A 13,457-nucleotide genomic window follows, 5' to 3' on the forward strand; every position below is an offset into this window, starting at 1 on the left:
TAGCCTGTATGTTGACTAGTAGCCTGTAGCCTGTATGTTGACTAGTAGCCTGTAGCCTGTATGTTGACTAGTAGCCTGTAGCCTGTATGTTGACTAGTAGACTGTAGCCTGTATGTTGACTAGTAGCCTGTATGTTGACTAGTAGCCTGTAGCCTGTATGTTGACTAGTAGCCTGTAGCCTGTATGTTGACTAGTAGCCTGTAGACTATAGCCTGTAGCCTGTAGACTGTAGCCTGTATGTTGACTAGTAGCCTGTAGCCTGTATGTTGACTAGTAGACTGTAGCCTGTATGTTGACTAGTAGCCTGTATGTTGACTAGTAGCCTGTAGCCTGTATGTTGACTAGTAGCCTGTAGCCTGTATGTTGACTAGTAGCCTGTAGACTATAGCCTGTAGCCTGTAGACTGTAGCCTGTATGTTGACTAGTAGCCTGTAGCCTGTATGTTGACTAGTAGCCTGTAGCCTGTATGTTGACTAGTAGACTGTAGCCTGTATGCTGACTAGTAGCCTGTATGTTGACTAGTAGCCTGTATGTTGACTAGTAGCCTGTAGCCTGTATGTTGTCTAGTAGCCTGTAGACTATAGCCTGTAGCCTGTAGACTGTAGCCTGTATGTTGACTAGTAGCCTGTAGCCTGTATGTTGACTAGTAGCCTGTAGCCTGTGTGTTGACTAGTAGCCTGTATGTTGACTAGTAGACTGTAGCCTGTATGTTGACTAGTAGCCTGTAGCCTGTATGTTGACTAGTAGCCTGTAGCCTGTATGTTGACTAGTAGCCTGTAGCCTGTATGTTGACTAGTAGCCTGTATGTTGACTAGTAGCCTGTATGTTGACTAGTAGCCTGTATGTTGACTAGTAGCCTGTAGACTGTAGCCTGTATGTTGACTAGTAGCCTGTAGCCTGTATGTTGACTAGTAGACTGTAGCCTGTATGTTGACTAGTAGCCTGTAGCCTGTAGACTGTATGTTGACTAGTAGCCTGTAGACTGTAGCCTGTATGTAGCCTGTAGCCTGTATGTTGACTAGTAGACTGTAGCCTGTATGTTGACTAGTAGCCTGTATGTTGACTAGTAGCCTGTAGCCTGTATGTTGACTAGTAGCCTGTAGCCTGTATGTTGACTAGTAGCCTGTAGACTATAGCCTGTAGCCTGTAGACTGTAGCCTGTATGTTGACTAGTAGCCTGTAGCCTGTATGTTGACTAGTAGACTGTAGCCTGTATGTTGACTAGTAGCCTGTATGTTGACTAGTAGCCTGTAGCCTGTATGTTGACTAGTAGCCTGTAGCCTGTATGTTGACTAGTAGCCTGTAGACTATAGCCTGTAGCCTGTAGACTGTATGTTGACTAGTAGCCTGTAGCCTGTATGTTGACTAGTAGCCTGTAGCCTGTATGTTGACTAGTAGCCTGTAGCCTGTATGTTGACTAGTAGCCTGTATGTTGACTAGTAGCCTGTATGTTGACTTGTAGCCTGTATGTTGACTAGTAGCCTGTATGTTGACTAGTAGCCTGTATGTTGACTAGTAACCTGTAGCCTGTAGACTGTATGTTGACTAGTAGCCTGTAGACTGTAGCCTGTATGTAGCCTGTAGACTGTATGTTGACTAGTAGCCTGTAGCCTGTAGACTGTAGCCTGTATGTTGACTAGTAGCCTGTAGACTGTAGCCTGTATGTAGCCTGTAGCCTGTATGTTGACTAGCAGCCTGTAGCCTGTATGTTGACTAGTAGCCTGTAGCCTGTATGTTGACTAGTAGCCTGTAGACTGTAGCCTGTATGTAGCCTGTATGTTGACTAGTAGACTGTAGCCTGTATGTTGACTAGTAGACTGTAGCCTGTATGTAGCCTGTAGCCTGTATGTTGACTAGTAGCCTGTAGACTGTAGCCTGTATGTAGCCTGTAGCCTGTAGACTGTATGTTGACTAGTAACCTGTAGCCTGTAGACTGTATGTTGACTAGTAGACTGTAGCCTGTATGTAGCCTGTATGTAGCCTGTAGCCTGTATGTTGACTAGTAGCCTGTAGCCTGTATGTTGACTAGTAGCCTGTAGACTGTATGTTGACTAGTAGCCTGTAGCCTGTAGACTGTATGTTGACTAGTAGCCTGTAGCCTGTATGTTGACTAGTAGCCTGTAGCCTGTGTGTTGACTAGTAGCCTGTATGTTGACTAGTAGACTGTAGCCTGTATGTTGACTAGTAGCCTGTAGCCTGTATGTTGACTAGTAGCCTGTAGCCTGTATGTTGACTAGTAGCCTGTAGCCTGTATGTTGACTAGTAGCCTGTATGTTGACTAGTAGCCTGTATGTTGACTAGTAGCCTGTATGTTGACTAGTAGCCTGTAGACTGTAGCCTGTATGTTGACTAGTAGCCTGTAGCCTGTATGTTGACTAGTAGACTGTAGCCTGTATGTTGACTAGTAGCCTGTAGCCTGTAGACTGTATGTTGACTAGTAGCCTGTAGACTGTAGCCTGTATGTAGCCTGTAGCCTGTATGTTGACTAGTAGACTGTAGCCTGTATGTTGACTAGTAGCCTGTATGTTGACTAGTAGCCTGTAGCCTGTATGTTGACTAGTAGCCTGTAGCCTGTATGTTGACTAGTAGCCTGTAGACTATAGCCTGTAGCCTGTAGACTGTAGCCTGTATGTTGACTAGTAGCCTGTAGCCTGTATGTTGACTAGTAGACTGTAGCCTGTATGTTGACTAGTAGCCTGTATGTTGACTAGTAGCCTGTAGCCTGTATGTTGACTAGTAGCCTGTAGCCTGTATGTTGACTAGTAGCCTGTAGACTATAGCCTGTAGCCTGTAGACTGTATGTTGACTAGTAGCCTGTAGCCTGTATGTTGACTAGTAGCCTGTAGCCTGTATGTTGACTAGTAGCCTGTAGCCTGTATGTTGACTAGTAGCCTGTATGTTGACTAGTAGCCTGTATGTTGACTTGTAGCCTGTATGTTGACTAGTAGCCTGTATGTTGACTAGTAGCCTGTATGTTGACTAGTAACCTGTAGCCTGTAGACTGTATGTTGACTAGTAGCCTGTAGACTGTAGCCTGTATGTAGCCTGTAGACTGTATGTTGACTAGTAGCCTGTAGCCTGTAGACTGTAGCCTGTATGTTGACTAGTAGCCTGTAGACTGTAGCCTGTATGTAGCCTGTAGCCTGTATGTTGACTAGCAGCCTGTAGCCTGTATGTTGACTAGTAGCCTGTAGCCTGTATGTTGACTAGTAGCCTGTAGACTATAGCCTGTAGCCTGTAGACTGTATGTTGACTAGTAGCCTGTAGCCTGTATGTTGACTAGTAGCCTGTAGCCTGTATGTTGACTAGTAGCCTGTATGTTGACTAGTAGCCTGTATGTTGACTAGTAGCCTGTATGTTGACTAGTAGCCTGTATGTTGACTAGTAACCTGTAGCCTGTAGACTGTATGTTGACTAGTAGCCTGTAGACTGTAGCCTGTATGTAGCCTGTAGCCTGTATGTTGACTAGTAGACTGTAGCCTGTATGTTGACTAGTAGCCTGTATGTTGACTAGTAGCCTGTAGCCTGTATGTTGACTAGTAGCCTGTAGCCTGTATGTTGACTAGTAGCCTGTAGACTATAGCCTGTAGCCTGTAGACTGTAGCCTGTATGTTGACTAGTAGCCTGTAGCCTGTATGTTGACTAGTAGACTGTAGCCTGTATGTTGACTAGTAGCCTGTATGTTGACTAGTAGCCTGTAGCCTGTATGTTGACTAGTAGCCTGTAGACTATAGCCTGTAGCCTGTAGACTGTATGTTGACTAGTAGCCTGTAGCCTGTATGTTGACTAGTAGCCTGTAGCCTGTATGTTGACTAGTAGCCTGTAGCCTGTATGTTGACTAGTAGCCTGTATGTTGACTAGTAGCCTGTATGTTGACTTGTAGCCTGTATGTTGACTAGTAGCCTGTATGTTGACTAGTAGCCTGTATGTTGACTAGTAACCTGTAGCCTGTAGACTGTATGTTGACTAGTAGCCTGTAGACTGTAGCCTGTATGTAGCCTGTAGACTGTATGTTGACTAGTAGCCTGTAGCCTGTAGATTGTAGCCTGTATGTTGACTAGTAGCCTGTAGACTGTAGCCTGTATGTAGCCTGTAGCCTGTATGTTGACTAGCAGCCTGTAGCCTGTATGTTGACTAGTAGCCTGTAGCCTGTATGTTGACTAGTAGCCTGTAGACTGTAGCCTGTATGTAGCCTGTATGTTGACTAGTAGACTGTAGCCTGTATGTTGACTAGTTGACTGTAGCCTGTATGTAGCCTGTAGCCTGTATGTTGACTAGTAGCCTGTAGACTGTAGCCTGTATGTAGCCTGTAGCCTGTAGACTGTATGTTGACTAGTAACCTGTAGCCTGTAGACTGTATGTTGACTAGTAGACTGTAGCCTGTATGTAGCCTGTATGTAGCCTGTAGCCTGTATGTAGACTAGTAGCCTGTAGCCTGTATGTTGACTAGTAGCCTGTAGACTGTATGTTGACTAGTAGCCTGTAGCCTGTAGACTGTATGTTGACTAGTAGCCTGTAGCCTGTATGTAGCCTGTAGCCTGTAGACTGTATGTTGACTAGTAGCCTGTAGCCTGTATGTAGCCTGTAGCCTGTATGTAGCCTGTAGACTGTATGTAGCCTGTAGACTGTATGTTGACTAGTAGCCTGTATGTAGCCTGTAGCCTGTATGTAGCCTGTAGCCTGTATGTAGACTAGTAGCCTGTAGCCTGTATGTTGACTAGTAGCCTGTAGACTGTATGTTGACTAGTAGCCTGTATGTAGCCTGTAGCCTGTATGTAGCCTGTAGCCTGTATGTAGCCTGTAGACTGTATGTTGACTAGTAGCCTGTATGTAGCCTGTAGCCTGTATGTAGCCTGTAGCCTGTATGTAGACTAGTAGCCTGTAGCCTGTATGTTGACTAGTAGCCTGTAGACTGTATGTTGACTAGTAGCCTGTAGCCTGTATGTTATGGTATAGGTTGTATGAGATGTTTTGTTCTGTTTAACAGTTGTTTATATATATACTGTATGTTGACTAGTAGCCTGTAGACTGTAGCCTGTATGTAGCCTGTAGCCTGTATGTTATGGTATAGGCTGTATGAGATGTTTTGTTCTGTTTAACAGGTGTTTATATATAGACTGTATGTTGACTAGTAGACTGTAGCCTGTATGTAGCCTGTAGCCTGTATGTTATGGTATAGGCTGTATGAGATGTTTTGTTCTGTTTAACAGGTGTTTATATATAGACTGTATGTTGACTAGTAGACTGTAGCCTGTATGTAGCCTGTAGCCTGTATGTTATGGTATAGGTTGTATGAGATGTTTTGTTCTGTTTAACAGGTGTTTATATATATACTGTATGTTGACTAGTAGCCTGTAGCCTGTATGTTATGGTATAGGCTGTATGAGATGTTTTGTTCTGTTTAACAGGTGTTTATATATAGACTGTATGTTGACTAGTAGACTGTAGCCTGTATGTAGCCTGTAGACTGTATGTTGACTAGTAGACTGTAGCCTGTAGCCTGTATGTTATGGTATAGGCTGTATGAGATGTTTTGTTCTGTTTAACAGGTGTTTATATATAGACTGTATGTTGACTAGTAGACTGTAGCCTGTATGTAGCCTGTAGCCTGTATGTTATGGTATAGGTTGTATGAGATGTTTTGTTCTGTTTAACAGGTGTTTATATATATACTGTATGTTGACTAGTAGCCTGTAGCCTGTATGTTATGGTATAGGCTGTATGAGATGTTTTGTTCTGTTTAACAGGTGTTTATATATATACTGTATGTTGACTAGTAGACTGTAGCCTGTATGTAGCCTGTAGACTGTATGTTGACTAGTAGACTGTAGCCTGTAGCCTGTATGTTATGGTATAGGCTGTATGAGATGTTTTGTTCTGTTTAACAGGTGTTTATATATAGACTGTATGTTGACTAGTAGACTGTAGCCTGTATGTAGCCTGTAGCCTGTATGTTATGGTATAGGCTGTATGAGATGTTTTGTTCTGTTTAACAGGTGTTTATATATATACTGTATGTTGACTAGTAGACTGTAGACTGTAGCCTGTATGTAGCCTGTAGCCTGTATGTTATGGTATAGGCTGTATGAGATGTTTTGTTCTGTTTAACAGGTGGTTATATATATACTGTATGTTGACTAGTAGACTGTAGCCTGTATGTTGACTAGTAGCCTGTAGCCTGTATGTTATGGTATAGGCTGTATGAGATGTTTTGTTCTGTTTAACAGGTGTTTATATATATACTGTATGTTGACTAGTAGCCTGTAGCCTGTATGTAGCCTGTAGCCTGTATGTTATGGTATAGGCTGTATGAGATGTTTTGTTCTGTTTAACAGGTGTTTATATATATACTGTATGTTGACTAGTAGACTGTAGCCTGTATGTAGCCTGTAGCCTGTATGTTATGGTATAGGCTGTATGAGATGTTTTGTTCTGTTTAACAGGTGTTTATATATATACTGTATGTTGACTAGTAGACTGTAGCCTGTATGTAGCCTGTAGCCTGTATGTTATGGTATAGGCTGTATGAGATGTTTTGTTCTGTTTAACAGGTGTTTATATATATACTGTATGTTGACTAGTAGACTGTAGCCTGTATGTAGCCTGTAGCCTGTATGTTATGGTATAGGCTGTATGAGATGTTTTGTTCTGTTTAACAGGTGTTTATATATATACTGTATGTTGACTAGTAGACTGTAGCCTGTATGTAGCCTGTAGCCTGTATGTTATGGTATAGGTTGTATGAGATGTTTTGTTCTGTTTAACAGGTGTTTATATATATACTGTATGTTGACTAGTAGACTGTAGCCTGTATGTTATGGTATAGGCTGTATGAGATGTTTTGTTCTGTTTAACAGGTGTTTATATATATATACTGTATGTTGACTAGTAGCCTGTAGCCTGTATGTAGCCTGTAGCCTGTATGTTATGGTATAGGCTGTATGAGATGTTTTGTTCTGTTTAACAGGTGTTTATATATATACTGTATGTTGACTAGTAGCCTGTAGCCTGTATGTAGCCTGTAGCCTGTATGTTATGGTATAGGCTGTATGAGATGTTTTGTTCTGTTTAACAGGTGTTTATATATATACTGTATGTTGACTAGTAGACTGTAGCCTGTATGTAGCCTGTAGACTGTATGTTATGGTATAGGCTGTATGAGATGTTTTGTTCTGTTTAACAGGTGTTTATATATATACTGTATGTTGACTAGTAGCCTGTAGCCTGTATGTAGCCTGTAGACTGTATGTTATGGTATAGGCTGTATGAGATGTTTTGTTCTGTTTAACAGGTGTTTATATATATACTGTATGTTGACTAGTAGCCTGTAGCCTGTATGTAGCCTGTAGCCTGTATGTTATGGTATAGGCTGTATGAGATGTTTTGTTCTGTTTAACAGGTGTTTATATATATACTGTATGTTGACTAGTAGACTGTAGCCTGTATGTAGCCTGTAGCCTGTATGTTATGGTATAGGCTGTATGAGATGTTTTGTTCTGTTTAACAGTTGTTTATATATATATACTGTATGTTGAATAGTAGCCTGTAGACTGTAGCCTGTATGTAGCCTGTAGCCTGTATGTTATGGTATAGGCTGTATGAGATGTTTTGTTCTGTTTAACAGGTGTTTATATATATACTGTATGTTGACTAGTAGCCTGTAGCCTGTATGTAGCCTGTAGCCTGTATGTTATGGTATAGGCTGTATGAGATGTTTTGTTCTGTTTAACAGGTGTTTATATATATACTGTATGTTGACTAGTAGCCTGTAGCCTGTATGTAGCCTGTAGCCTGTATGTTATGGTATAGGCTGTATGAGATGTTTTGTTCTGTTTAACAGGTGTTTATATATATACTGTATGTTGACTAGTAGCCTGTAGCCTGTATGTAGCCTGTAGCCTGTATGTTATGGTATAGGCTGTATGAGATGTTTTGTTCTGTTTAACAGGTGTTTATATATATACTGTATGTTGACTAGTAGCCTGTAGCCTGTATGTAGCCTGTAGCCTGTATGTTATGGTATAGGCTGTATGAGATGTTTTGTTCTGTTTAACAGGTGGTTATATATATACTGTATGTTGACTAGTAGACTGTAGCCTGTATGTAGCCTGTAGCCTGTATGTTATGGTATAGGCTGTATGAGATGTTTTGTTCTGTTTAACAGGTGGTTATATATATACTGTATGTTGACTAGTAGACTGTAGCCTGTATGTAGCCTGTAGACTGTATGTTGACTAGTAGACTGTAGCCTGTAGCCTGTATGTTATGGTATAGGCTGTATGAGATGTTTTGTTCTGTTTAACAGGTGTTTATATATATACTGTATGTTGACTAGTAGACTGTAGCCTGTATGTAGCCTGTAGCCTGTATGTTATGGTATAGGCTGTATGAGATGTTTTGTTCTGTTTAACAGGTGGTTATATATATACTGTATGTTGACTAGTAGACTGTAGCCTGTATGTAGCCTGTAGCCTGTATGTTATGGTATAGGCTGTATGAGATGTTTTGTTCTGTTTAACAGGTGGTTATATATATACTGTATGTTGACTAGTAGACTGTAGCCTGTATGTAGCCTGTAGCCTGTATGTTATGGTATAGGCTGTATGAGATGTTTTGTTCTGTTTAACAGGTGGTTATATATATACTGTATGTTGACTAGTAGCCTGTAGCCTGTATGTAGCCTGTAGCCTGTATGTTATGGTATAGGCTGTATGAGATGTTTTGTTCTGTTTAACAGGTGTTTATATATATACTGTATGTTGACTAGTAGCCTGTATGTAGCCTGTAGCCTGTATGTTATGGTATAGGCTGTATGAGATGTTTTGTTCTGTTTAACAGGTGTTTATATATATACTGTATGTTGACTAGTAGACTGTAGCCTGTATGTAGCCTGTAGCCTGTATGTTATGGTATAGGTTGTATGAGATGTTTTGTTCTGTTTAACAGGTGTTTATATATATACTGTATGTTGACTAGTAGCCTGTAGCCTGTATGTAGCCTGTAGCCTGTATGTTATGGTATAGGTTGTATGAGATGTTTTGTTCTGTTTAACAGGTGTTTATATATATACTGTATGTTGACTAGTAGCCTGTAGCCTGTATGTAGCCTGTAGCCTGTATGTTATGGTATAGGTTGTATGAGATGTTTTGTTCTGTTTAACAGGTGGTTATATATAGACTGTATGTTGACTAGTAGCCTGTAGCCTGTATGTAGCCTGTAGACTGTATGTTGACTAGTAGACTGTAGCCTGTATGTAGCCTGTAGCCTGTATGTTATGGTATAGGTTGTATGAGATGTTTTGTTCTGTTTAACAGGTGGTTATATATAGACTGTATGTTGACTAGTAGCCTGTAGCCTGTATGTAGCCTGTAGCCTGTATGTTATGGTATAGGCTGTATGAGATGTTTTGTTCTGTTTAACAGGTGTTTATATATATACTGTATGTTGACTAGTAGACTGTAGCCTGTATGTAGCCTGTAGCCTGTATGTTATGGTATAGGCTGTATGAGATGTTTTGTTCTGTTTAACAGGTGTTTATATATATACTGTATGTTGACTAGTAGACTGTAGCCTGTATGTTATGGTATAGGCTGTATGAGATGTTTTGTTCTGTTTAACAGGTGTTTATATATATACTGTATGTTGACTAGTAGCCTGTAGCCTGTATGTAGCCTGTAGCCTGTATGTTATGGTATAGGCTGTATGAGATGTTTTGTTCTGTTTAACAGGTGGTTATATATATACTGTATGTTGACTAGTAGCCTGTAGCCTGTATGTTGACTAGTAGCCTGTAGCCTGTATGTAGCCTGTAGCCTGTATGTTATGGTATAGGTTGTATGAGATGTTTTGTTCTGTTTAACAGGTGTTTATATATAGACTGTAGAACATGGAAAGGAAGTTGTTTCATTTAACAGGAACCCGGTTGTTTTTTCATCGCAGTCGTTTATTTGGGGAAAACTGTTTAGAGAGAGAGAAAACGCCCCCATTCTCATCAACGGGGCTGTCGTGGAGGAGGTTGAGAGAGTTCCTTGGTGTCCATATCATCAACACACTAGAATGGTGCAAACACACCAAAACGGTCGTGAAGAGGGCACGACCACACCTTTTCACCCTCAGGAGATTGAAAAGATTTGTCATGGGTACTCAGATCCTCAAAAAGTTCAACAGCTGCACCATCGAGAGCACTGCCTGGTATGGCAACTGCTCGGCCTCCGACCGCAAGGCACTACAGAGGGTAGTGTGTAAGGCCCAGTATATCACTGGGGCCAAGCTTCCTGCCATCCAGGACCTCTATACCAGGCGGTGTCAGAGGAAGGCCCTAAGAAATTGTCAAAGACTCCAGCCACCCAAGTCGTAGACCGTTCTCTCTCCTACCGCACTGCAAGCGGTACCGGAGCGTCAAGCCAAGTTCCAAGAGGCTTCTAAACAGCTTCTACCCCCAAGCCAACAGCTTCTACCCCCCCAAGCTAACAGCTTCTACCCCCCCAAAGCCAACAGCTTCTACCCCCCAAAGCCAACAGCTTCTACCCCCCAAAGTGTGAGGTCTACACCTGTTGGTTAAGGGCTGGGCAGTCAGCATTTCACTGTGATGTCTACACCTGTATGTTAAGGTCTGGTCAGTCTGCATTTCACTGTGAGGTCTACACCTGTTGGCTAAGGGCTGGTCAGTCAGCATTTCACTGTGAGGTCTACACCTGTTGGTTAAGGGCTGGTCAGTCTGCATTTCACTGTGAGGTCTACACCTGTTGGTTAAGGGCTGGTCAGTCAGCATTTCACTGTGAGGTCTACACCTGTTGGTTAAGGGCTGGTCAGTCAGCATTTCACTGTGAGGTCTACACCTGTTGGTTAAGGGCTGGTCAGTCAGCATTTCATTGTGAGGTCTACAGACCTGTTGTATTCGGCGCATTTGACTAATAACATTTGATTTGATTTGCAGCAGTTAAATGTTATTTTGTTTTCGCGTGTGTGTGTGTATATTTGTGTGTGTGTGTGTGCGTGTGTGTGTATATTTGTGTGAGTGTGTGTGTATATTTGTGTGAGTGTGTGTGTATAGGTGTGTGAGTGGTAAGCGTCAGTGTTCAGGTTGCAATCAGGCACTGGGGAAAGGAACAGCAATGAACATCGACACGCTGGGCCTGTACTTCCACCTAACCTGCTTTAAGGTACACACACACACACACACACACACACACACACACACACACACACACACACACACACACACACACACACACACACACACACACATACAGTGCTCTCACATTACTCTCTCTCTCTCACCTTTCTGTGTGTTTGTTAGTGTGGAGTGTGTAAGGTGCAGCTAGGTGACACCAGTTCAGGAACAGAAGTTAGGATCCGTAACGGGCTGCTGAGCTGTCACGACTGCTATGCCACATCACACGGTGAGACACACACACCTAATGAATTCACTGCTGAGCTGTCACGACTGCTATGCCACATCACACGGTGAGACACACACACCTAATGAATTCACTGCTGAGCTGTCACGACTGCTATGCCACATCACACGGTGAGACACACACACCTAATGAATTCACTGCTGAGACTAACAAAACCAACGGACACACACAGACACACCTAATGAATTCACTGCTGAGACAAACAAAACCTACAGACACACACACACACACACACACACACATAACTATTATAACTGCACCACTAATGTATTGTTGTTATAACTGATCATCAAACCTCATGTCATCTCTGTCACTTCCTGGTTGCAGCAGTTGGCCAGCCGACTACGCTGTGATTGGCTACAGCCTGCATCTGGAACCCTTCACAACATTCTGGAACGCTGTGGAATTCTCTTAACTGGGCACACAAACTTCTCCCAGATGATGTCATGGAGACTGAACTGTCTGATGCTAACTGATGCTAATGGAGGCTAACTGCTAAGTGCTAGCGTTGTAGCTGATCAACCAGTTTTTCCCAGACTGACTTGATTACAGAGACCTGAAGCACAACCACTGATCTACAACAGCACACTCAGACACATGCTACATGCTAACACCAGCAGCAGTTGGAATGTAGTAGCTACCTACCTTACTGTCAAATTAGCTAAATGATAAATGCTAACGGATGCTAACTGCTAAATGCTACTGTTCACTCACAATCATAATGCCTTAATAACTCTGTTTTGTGTTTTAAGTATTTTGCATGAACGAAGACCGTGTTAGTTGTTGTTGTTAACGGTAGTTAGGCTGTGTTACCTAGCGACAGCCCTGACTACCACATATAGTTGTTATGGTTACCGTATGCCTCTCCTCCATGTTGTTGTGTAATGATAAAAGCTTTGTCTTTATTCTAATGTTCACCTGATCATCATGTACATCATTATGCTGCGTTCATTACTCTGAGAGCAATAAGGATGCATGATCGCTTTAGTTATTATTGGATGTTATTATTACCATTTAATACCAAGGATATTCTGACGTGTTTTAGAGCTTTGCATCATACTCTGCCTTAAGACGAGAGTGAGAGGGATAGCACACGTGTAGTGTTTACGTGTGTGTGTGTGTTTGTGTGCATGTGTGTGTGAGTTGTTTTAGTTCAATGTGAAGCACAGTCCTATACCAGCAAATATTACTACACATTGACCTGCCCTCTCCCTCTTTCTCTCACCTGATTGGACCTTTACTTCTAAGAACAACATTTACATTTACATTTAAGTCATTTAGCAGACGCTCTTATCCAGAGCGACTTACAACCAATGAATGAGACAAAGTTATCTGTTGCTTCCTGTTTATGCCCAGTCTCTTGTCCTGTGGCATTTTTAGGCCTATTTCTTACACCAATCAAATGCTTTGGATAGATGTGGAGTGGAGAGGAGAGGAGAGGAGGGGATGGGATGGGAGAGGAGATTCGAGAGGAAGATGGGATGGGAGAGGAAGAGAGAGGAGAGGGGATGAGAGATTAGAGAGGAGGACAGAAGAGAGGAGAGGAAGCTACTTTAGACTGTTCTTTCTGCTGACATTTCCTAAAGGACAAACTGAATTGATCCAGCTTCATAGCTTTTATAGCAATGTGTGTTTATCAATAAAATGACAATATGTTCAATGCGTTGTCTGATATCTCTTGGTCATCTGTGAGTAGAGCCGCGGGAAGTAGTTTGGGGGTGCTGAGGGGTTTTTCTGGTGGGGGACACAGATTTGTTTCCTCCCTACAAACAGCTGTACTGGGGATGCTGCATCACCTTCAGCTCCCTGCTTCCCGCGGCTCTGTCTGTGAGCTCTGTTTTATTCTTGAGTCTATTGTATCATCTAGGGCCAAAAGTAGTTCACTATGTATGGAATAGGGTGCCATTTGAGACAAACTCCTAGCTTCAACAGGTCTCCTAACAATGCTGCTGTTCTGCACTCATCAATCATAACGCTGAAGGTCGCCATATATAGACTGTATACACAACCAAGGCTATGATAAATGATGCGTGGGGT

At 42.1% G+C, this 13,457-nt stretch overlaps 1 protein-coding gene across 1 annotated transcript in view; it reads left to right on the plus strand.

Moving 5' to 3' along the window:
* The window catches only part of LOC135506629 (LIM and calponin homology domains-containing protein 1-like), a 171,309-nt gene extending 158,229 nt beyond the window's left edge, over window positions 1-13,080 (plus strand). The window contains exons 25-27 of the mRNA XM_064925950.1: window positions 11,054-11,162; window positions 11,300-11,402; window positions 11,748-13,080. Of these exons, the coding sequence (XP_064782022.1) occupies window positions 11,054-11,162; window positions 11,300-11,402; window positions 11,748-11,773 (238 nt within the window). The 3' untranslated portion in view covers window positions 11,774-13,080. The remainder of the gene's footprint in view (window positions 1-11,053; window positions 11,163-11,299; window positions 11,403-11,747) is intronic.
* Window positions 13,081-13,457: the final 377 nt, after the last annotated feature.

Source organism: Oncorhynchus masou, chromosome 20, assembly GCF_036934945.1.
Source record: "Oncorhynchus masou masou isolate Uvic2021 chromosome 20, UVic_Omas_1.1, whole genome shotgun sequence".
NCBI classification, from domain to species: domain Eukaryota; kingdom Metazoa; phylum Chordata; class Actinopteri; order Salmoniformes; family Salmonidae; genus Oncorhynchus; species Oncorhynchus masou.